At 42.2% G+C, this 9,352-nt stretch overlaps 1 protein-coding gene across 6 annotated transcripts; it reads right to left on the reverse strand.

Annotated features, from left to right (window-relative positions):
* Positions 1–455: 455 nt before the first annotated feature.
* On the reverse strand, positions 456–7,924 carry irf8 (interferon regulatory factor 8). Of its 6 annotated transcripts, none has more exons than XM_042321102.1 (9): positions 7,768–7,924; positions 7,383–7,556; positions 5,190–5,373; positions 4,311–4,402; positions 3,956–4,064; positions 3,067–3,114; positions 2,563–2,967; positions 2,255–2,370; positions 456–1,738 (listed from the first exon to the last, which is right to left on the reverse strand). In XM_042321102.1, exons 2-9 carry the CDS (start codon positions 7,554–7,556, stop codon positions 1,541–1,543), a joined length of 1,326 nt encoding a protein of 441 aa, XP_042177036.1. In that variant the 5' UTR covers positions 7,768–7,924; the 3' UTR covers positions 456–1,540. The 6 variants fall into 6 exon arrangements, with proteins under 6 accessions (XP_042177036.1, XP_024261883.1, XP_024261884.1 ...); XM_024406115.2 differs by having other exon boundaries at positions 4,302–4,402; XM_024406116.2 differs by having other exon boundaries at positions 4,311–4,405.
* Between the last annotated feature and the right edge of the window lie 1,428 nt (positions 7,925–9,352).

The following is a 9,352-nucleotide window of genomic DNA, read 5'->3' on the forward strand; positions in this document are numbered from 1 at the left end:
AGGTTGTTCTTCTGTAATTTAGCAGTTTCTCATGATTTGAGATGGGAGAATAGCCCATTCTCTAGAAGTTACCAGCAATGAGATGACCAATAAATGAATCCCCCACAGAGGGAATGGGGAGATCACAAAGACCTTTGTCTCTCTTCTTCTGCCCTCATCCTCCTTTCTCCATCAGCCATGTCTTACTCACTGGGGATGTCCTAGACACTAGTTTCCCTCCTCTATGGTCCGTCCTCTCTATGGTTTCTGAAAATGTTGGCTGTTGTTCCATCACTAATGAACTCATTCCCTCCCTCAGACACACGTGATTTCACTTGTGGGATGTATGGTGACGGGCGCTACTACCATGGAACTGAGAGTCTATGGTGGCTAGTATGGGTACACCTCTGGAAAAATGATTTTTTTAGGCCGTCTGCGTCTTTCAAAGTATTCAATGAAATACACACACAGGAAAATTATGTAATTTTACAATTTATTCTGGTTTATTGTGTGCTGAATAGTTTTAGCTGTGGTTTTCAAGCCATCATCAACGACTCAATCAAAGATATGTTCCGTAAGTGACCTCATAGATATTGTTGTATAACAGCTCATAAATAAAATACAAGCCAAATGAACAGATTCACTGAAAAGTTTGATATTAATTTCAAAGTTTGAAAAATGAATTCAGAGAGAGTAAAACAGTGGGCAGAATAGGATAGTAAAACCTATCTATATCAAATACAATCCAAGCAATCATGTTGCTGTTAAAATCTCTCATACAGTATAAGAAAAAACATTCTAAAAGATCAAATTTGAAGGAGGTTCTACATATAAAGAAAATAAGTAATCTGGTGTACTGGTAGCTAAATGTCCTAAGTATAAATGTATATACACTTTGACATGATGACTGCTGGATTGAATATCAATCACATTTTCCATCATAAAAAATACATTAAAAGCAGGTGAGAAATCTGACAAACAAAAGCTAGTCAATTGATAGACACAAATTCTAATATAACATTCAATACTTCAGAGTTTATTCAATCAAATTTACTGCTGTAGTAAACTCACCACGTTGTTTAAAAATGAATAGTGATAACCTTGATGATAGTAGGTTTACAAGACAGAATAGTTAAAACCCCTATTTATTCAGAATTGTATTAATTACATTTGTACTGTGTTTTATTTCTGGATTGGTATATGTGGTATACTTCCTGGGGTGGTACATTTTAATACCTTTACAGCACCATTTGTAATACGGTTGTATAGTACTTCCCTTTCTTGACACACAGTGTCTCTGTAACACCCAAGCTGCATAGCGTTGGGTCCTATCAGTTCACACCTTGCATGTGTTGGCTTTGTTCCGATCCCCTATCCCATCTCTTTCTCCATTCATCAAAGTATGCCCTTCCTCATTGGCTCTGAAGAATTGAAAAGAATTGCTGTAAGCAAGGGCTAAAACGTGTGAGAGGCTGAAATGTATGTTAGTGACATATTTCACCATATGTCATGTCAGTCCTTTCTTGTTATATCAATGGGGGAGTGAAGGAAGGTGCTCTGTTCAGGCGGTGATGGGCATGTTGTCCCTGTAGCAGGCTGCCCTCTGGGGGGCGGTGTAGCTACACAGGTCCTGGTAGATCCGGGCCATCTGCTCCCCGGCCTGCAGCTCGTCTGACTGGATCTCCAGGTTAGGACTGCTGTACTGGGAACGACGCATGCTCACTGCATCCAACAGCTGCTGGCAGTTCACTGGAGTGACCTGTGGCCGAGCACAGACAGAGAAAGAAGAAGAGGAGGGGAGAGGGAGAGAAGGAGAGGGGCAACTGTAAACTCAGTCTGCCAGCTTCTGACAGTAGACTGGAGTGATCTGAACACAACCAGACAGGGAGAGAAGAGAGGTAACTGTTAGCTCAGTTTGTATTTTTATGGCACACTCTTAGAAAAAAAGGTGCTAATCTAAAACCTTAAAGGGTTCTTTGACTGTCCCCATAGGAGAACCCTTTGAAGAACCATTTCTAGTTGCAAGTTCCATGTAGAACCTTTTTCTACAGAGGGTTCTACATGGAACCCAGAAGGGTTGTACCTGGAAGCAAAAAGGTTTGGGGAGAGCCCAAAGAACCCCTTTGAAACCCTTTTTTTCTAAGAGTATAGTGGTGCCCTTTTGACCAAATCACCTTAAAGACTAAAGTTACCTCTATTTACTCAAACACATTCTGGGACTGTGCAGGGGGGATACCACATGTTTCAGTGATCCAGGGGATATAATCTCTGCTACCTGGACGATGATAAGTTTGCTCTTGGCTGTGCTGAGGTCATGAAGCTCCTCCCCGAAACACAGGGTGACCATGGGGTCAGGGGCGGGAAGCTGGCCCTCCTGGTACAGCTGGAGAGCTGGGACAAACAAAGCAGACAGAGAAGAGTTTATTACACAGACAGAGACTGCTTTATCATAACTGCACACTGATGAGTAAAGGCATGTACTCCAAAGAGTATATGTCTGTCAGTCAAGAGTACATGAATTCCTGTCCTCTTCAGAGCACAACATCCTAAATCAAAAAACAACATGAATTCCTTCCTCCTCACCTTCAAAGAAACTTCCAGTGTCAAAAATCTTGACCACAGCGTCTCTCTCCAGTTTGCATGGCCCCCCAGGGCTGTAGTGGGGGCCCAATCCACCCTGCCCGCTCCAGAACACACGACTCTGGCACAGCCTCTTGATGAAGATGCCCTCGCGGTTGGCACGGACCAGCACACCCCTCTCCAGGTGGCCCAGGAGCTTGCGAGTGACATGGCGTTGGCGCTCAACCTCGATGAGCTCAGCAGGAGGGAAACGGACATTCTGCAGGCTGTCTGGGAGACAGTAGGGGGACCTGTGCTGGACCAAGGGAGGCTGACCCGGAGAGATACGACAGCCATCAGCATGAGATGTCACCACGCTGTCCATCAGCTTCCCACCATAGAAGAAGTTAATGATCATCTGGGAGAAGGCTGGAAACAGAGGGAGGGAAGTGTTGAGTAAGCCAGAGGAAGTCTCACAGAGGAATGCAAATAAATACATCTGTATTTAGAAATACAGAGGAAACATACCGGCATTGAAAGAACCCATCGGCGAGGGATCTTGATGCCCTGGGAAGACTGCAGGGTAATAACATTTTAAAAAGATAACTGACTGTGGTATATACTTTTTATATCATTTTATATTATATCTATCATGAAATTCAAATGTTAATTTCCTCTTACATATGCAATACGCTCGTTAAGATGCAATGATCTTGAGTGACCGTGAAAAACATCTGACCCCTCTATCATGTCATCATTTGTCATTTCATCAAAAAATACAGCCCGTCAAGCACAACAGACTCACAGGCGGTGTGACCAAGAAAGAAACACCTTAGTCAGCAAAGTGCTAAAGGAAATTAGCAAATCCTTCCCCCTCTAGGATTCTAGAATCATGTAAACAAGCTTGTGTTTAGAAGCCATAACTGCAAGGTAGTGTCGCAGAATTTTGCGTCGCTATATTTGCAGTTATTTTTAAATGAATAAATCGCAACTCTCACAAAGGAGGAACCGTAGCCTCATAGAACATACCACAATAACACCCATTTTGATACAGGAGTCATAAACATGCAAGTTTCTCTACACATCTTAAAAAATGTTCTCATGGAAAACAGCTAGACAGATACTTTTAACAAAGGACAATATGATGTATAGGCATTTGCTAACTAATTAAATAGATCAGATAATTCACACACACACACACACACACACACACACACACACACACACACACACACACACACACACACACACACACACACATATATATATATATATATATATATATATATATATATATATATATATATATATATATATATATATATGTTCCAGTTGCCACTGCATGAAAGTGTTTAAATGGACATGACACCACTGCATGTTGGAGACACTCCACCTAGATTGGATAAAAGACCCTTACCACTGGCGCTGCCCTGGGACCAGTACTCTGGGCTGGGCTGCATCCTACAGCCATCCTCCTGGGGAGAGTGGCTCCTCTTGATGATGCCAAGGTACTCATCACTGGAAGACTGACAATGGAATGACACACCATGCAATTAGTCTCTAATAACCATACATCAACAACCATACATATAATCACACATATTTAGAAACAGAAGAGGTAAGATAGTTGATAGTGGAGGATAGAGACAGAAAAGGAGAGGACTTGAGCGACAGTAAAACAAGAAAACAGAGAGAGTGAAGTTGGTGAGAAATATAGACAGAGAGAGGAAGGGAAGAAATGGATGGAAAAAAGAAAAGCATACCTGCTTCACCTCTTTGATGAGCTCCTCCAGGTGTGCAGAGCTGCAGTCCATGTCAGTAATGTCACCAGGGCTAGATGTCAAAGCTGCTGCTGCACTTTTACCTGCTGGAGCAGAGGGGACAGCATGGTTGTAAGTATTATTGTCACAGCTATTTTTTTATATTTACTATGGAAAGGGCTGATGGTCAAATGTAAATCAAGTCTCAGCAGCAAGCTGTCTTTGTCCAGGTGTCTATGTTTTCAACTCTGATCAAGGCAACATCCTGCTGCTGAAACATTAGTGACTTTTAATAGATCATTTGGGCATGGACGCAATTATTTTTTTTAACCTTTTCTCCCCAATTTCGTGGTATCCAATTGTTTTAGTAGCTACTATCTTGTCTCAACGCTACAACTCCCGTACGGGCTCGGGAGAGATGAAGGTTGAAAGTAATGCGTCCTCCGATACACAACCCAACCAAGCCGCACTGCTTCTTAACACAGCGTGCATCCAACCTCGGAAGCCAGCCGCACCAATGTGTCGGAGGAAACACTGTGCACCTGGCAACCTTGGTTAGCGTGCACTGCGTCCGGCCTGCCACAGGAGTCGCTGGTGCGCGATGAGATAAGTATATCCCTACCGACCAAGCCCTCCCTAACCCGGACGACGCTAGGCCAATTGTGGGCCAATTGTGGGTCCCACGGACCTCCCAGACGCGGCCGGTTGCGACAGAGCCTGGGCGCGAACCCAGAGTCTCTGGTGGCACAGCTGGCGCTGCAGTACAGCGCCCTTAACCACTGTGCCACCCGGGAGGCCCTGCATGGGCGCAATTTGACTCTACATCCATTCAATGCAGGTGTTTATGATGTTCATTATTCTAATGTCTCCATAGTGTAAATATGAACTCACTCTTCTGCTCCTCCTCGGGGACAATGCGATACACCTTGTAGGGCTCAGAGATGTCCAGCTGGGACCTGTCTCCCACCTCCTCGAAGTCAGGGCTCTTATTGAGGGCACACCGCAGCCTGGTCTTCCATGTAGCAGGCTCAGCCTTCTCCCCCTCCTTAAACTTCCCCTTAAACACCGCCCAGGCCTGCAGGGAGGGAGCAGGTGCATTAAAACGAGAGCCATAGTAACATACATCCAAACATAACACATACCTGCTGGTGCTGTCAACAACTTGTTATATTGAAAAAGGTCTGGAACTGAATGATAGAGATGAGAAAAGTCCACGATGAAGCCATGCATAGAAGTAATTAGAACTCAATTACTTTGACAGGCAGAATACAATTAATCACATGATAAATACAGGTAGGATACATGAAACAAAAGGTTGAATTGTAATGACATGAAACTGGACAGGTTCTGGTTTAAATGATTTGTTAACTATTAAGTTATAATTACACAAAGATATTAGATTTTCAATGTAATCTCTCTCTGCTTGACTTCTTATGGCCATGGGCTCTAATTTAGCTGGCTCCAAGGAGGCGCAAGTGTCAAACGCAGATTAGTTTGCAATTTCATCATGTAAAAACTGGTGCACTGGCATTTTCCAGCCATTATGCCAGGTTCGGCAATTTACCTGTCTAACATCAGCACGCTTGCACTGAGGGGGGAAGGGTGGCAATATTTGAGGTGTGTCCTTAAATACAAGCGCAAAAGTGACAATTTCATGGAGCGCTAATGGGGAGTTTAAAGAGCCACAAAAAGCAGGTCTTAATGGTAACCCAGTTGATAATGGCATGGCTTTTGAGAGGTAGCATTTCCAGGCATGGTGCACAGTGCCCATGGAAGAGAGATGTGCCTTTCATGCCAGTGAATCTCGTATTTAGAAACATAAAAAAACTATGTTTAATTCAAAAAATGTTTTTTAAATAATCATAGCCTCCCCTTATTCAAGGCCAATTTAGCAGCATTGCATAGATGCATCTTTTTTTCCGGGCCATTAGCCAAGTAGGCTAATAAAGGGGTTTTAAACGGTATGCTGAGAGTGCTTGGAAATATTTTGCCCTCATGCTTTCTCACAATTCACATACCTGCATAGTTAATATCGCTTGTTCAAGTATCCATCCTCATCTCCACAGAGTGCATTTAATCTGGTTACCAAAGATACTCTCCTCCAAACATATTACAATTATTCAATTAATCAACGGTAGGCCTAGGCTATATTTTGCTTATTGATAACGTGCCTCACACATACAATGCGATTTGTGGGAGCCTAGTATTTTTTATTTTAGATGAAGTGCGATGCGTAAAGACATGTAGGCTATAGGCTATGCTCGTTGAAGCCAATTACAACACTGTTGACTGACACCATTCCAAACATAGACTATTGAGCTAACTCATATGTTTTTTTTTTACTGTTGCTATTACTTATTACTGTAGCATATGCTATTTAATAAGCTGTAGTATAAATCCACAATGGACCAGGACGAGAATAGTCCATGGCCCCAGCCGAATTGGAGTTGATGACAATACAAAGATCATCAATAACCTAGAGAACTCAGACAAATGCATGCATTATTAAGCCATGCAATGCGTTGAGGGGTCAAGCCCTTGTCACACCTACAGCTTGTTTATTTATCAAATCCCAGCCCTTTAGCGCCACTGCCAGCTATTGTGCTTATAATTCTGGCTGTGAAAACAGCACCAATGTTTCTGACACACCCCCAGACCAAGAGTTACTGCCAGCACTTAGATTTAGCATTGTGTTAGGTTTGTTCAAATAGAGCCCCATGGCTCATAGATCAACGTATTGTCAATTATGTCATCATACTCTGTAGCCTATTTATGTGCGTTACAGGTGGTGAGAATGTGTTAATAAACCAACAACACGTAATGCACACCTGCTTGATTTGTAGGTGCATACTAAACAATTAATGTGTAGCCTATTTATCCGCGTTACAGGTGGTGAGAATGTTTTAGTAAAACCAACAAAACGTAATTCACACCTGCTCTATTTGTAGGTGCGAAAAAAAAGTTTGTGATATATGTCTCTCCATAAGTGGTGAGGAAGGCTAAACATATCCGTGATCTAAATATGCTCTCAAATCTACCGCTATCAACAAAACCCTCGTTTGAAATGTATGCCAATAAACCTACCTTGAAGATAGAGGCGTCGACCTCCTGGTTGTAATCCTGCTTCCCAGCATGTTTCCAGGGGATGCGGAACATAGTGCGACTGTCGTCCTCCCAGAGCAGCCCCGGGTACTGGCCGCTCTGGATCTGCTCAACTAGCCACTGTTTCAGCCTCCGACCGCCCGGGTTTACTGACATCTGTCATAAACATTCACAAGATATGTCACTGTATGGGCTGAACGTTTGTTTTAATTTGATACTTGTTTGTGATAATTATGAACTTATTTCAAGAGAGAGAGAGTAAAAAGTAAAACAAGATAATATTGGTTTATTATTTCAAAACATTTATCTTTTTATATAGCTAACAAGGGACCACTCTTGAAGAGTTTAAACAAAGACTAAACCTTACCTTTTATTTTTGTATTGATAAGTCCTTTAGATATCCTTGTGATATCCTTCAAATAGCTTATTGAAGACTATTAAACCCTAACACCAAGTCGATGTCTCAGAGTCAATAGAATAAATCTTTACTCGCATAACAGTTTAATCTCTTATTTCAGATGAATGAAGCATTGACTGCAAGCTGATTGGACAGATGCGTTTCACTTGTATCCAATCGGGTTTAGGAAATACTTATAGATAAACCAATTCGGAAGTCTTGTTCTTGGAAGCATGGGCATTTACAAGAAATCATCTGACAGGAGATATCGTAGGGTCTAGGCCACAGTTGGCTACAGACGGGATTGAACAATCCTGGATAATAATTAGTAAAGGATAAAGGGAATTTCACCGCGTCATAAAATTACATTTGACTGTAAAGGTCGGTCCAACAGGTATTGTTCCTTCGTCACCCCACTGGTGCAGGTTTTACTACAGCCTAGGCTGCATTCAAACATACTGTAGGTGTAGGCAGAGTGACTTTCATGTTGGCTATGTTGGACAGATATGTACTCTGAAATAGATGCAATTATAAAGTGTTTATCATGTTACCATGTGAATTCGTTTTTATTTCGTGGAAATAAGAGTGTAAAAAAAGAAGACAAAGTCTCTAATGCCAACATGCGTATTCATAGCCCTTATACTGAAAGGACTATACACAAAACATTAGGAACACCTGCTCTTTCCATGACATAGACTGACCAGGTGAAAGCTATGACCCCAATTATGATGTCACCTGTTAAATCCACTTCAATCAGTATAGATGAAGGGGAGGATACAGGTTGAAGAAGGATTGTGTATGTGTGCCATTCAGAGGGTGAATGGGCAAGCAAAAGATGTACAGAACACCATACAAAGAACACCGTACCCACTGTGAAGCATGGAGGTGGAAACATCATGCTTTGGGGCTGTTTTTCTGCAAAGGGTCCAGGACGACTGATCCGTGTAAAGGAAAGAATGAATGGGGCCATGTATAGTGAGATTTTGAGTGAAAACCTCCTTCCATCAGCAAGGGCATTGAAGATGAAACGTGGCTTGGTCTTTCGGCATGACAATGATCCCAAACACACCGCCCGGGCAATGAAGGAGTGGCTTCGTAAGAAGCATTTCAAGGTCCTGGAGTGGTGTAGCCAGTCTCCAGATCTCAACCCCATAGAAAATCTTTGGAGGGAGTTGAAAGTCCGTGTTGCCCAGCAACAGCCCCAAAACATCACTGCTCTAGAGGAGATCTGCATGGAGGAATGGGCCAAAATACCAGCAACAGTGTGTGAAAACCTTGTGAAGACTTACAGAAAACATTTGACCTCTGTCATTGCCAACAAAGGGTATATAACAAAGTATTGAGATAAACTTTTGTTATTGACCAAATACTTATTTTCCTTTATAATTTGCAAATAAATTCATAAAAAATCCTACAATGTGATTTTCTGGATTTATTTTCTCATTTTGTCTGTCATAGTTGAAGTGTACCTATGATGAAAATTACAGGCCTCTCTCATCCTTTTAAGTGGGAGAACTTGCACAATTGGTGGCTGACTAAATACTTTTTTGCCCCA

Source organism: Oncorhynchus tshawytscha, linkage group LG04 (assembly GCF_018296145.1).
Source record: "Oncorhynchus tshawytscha isolate Ot180627B linkage group LG04, Otsh_v2.0, whole genome shotgun sequence".
Classification (NCBI taxonomy): Eukaryota; Metazoa; Chordata; class Actinopteri; order Salmoniformes; family Salmonidae; genus Oncorhynchus; species Oncorhynchus tshawytscha.

Excerpts from the sequence above, each read along its gene's own strand:
- irf8 (XM_024406114.2), bottom strand. The coding sequence starts at position 7,556 with ATGTCAGTAAACCCGGGCGGTCGGAGGCTGAAACAGTGGCTAGTTGAG. Across the intron at positions 3,115-3,955 it reads GTCCCAGGGCAGCGCCAGTG|TCTTCCCAGGGCATCAAGAT; the intron begins GTAAGGGTCTTT and ends ATTACCCTGCAG. Across the intron at positions 1,739-2,254 it reads GCAAACTTATCATCGTCCAG|GTCACTCCAGTGAACTGCCA; the intron begins GTAGCAGAGATT and ends GCTCGGCCACAG.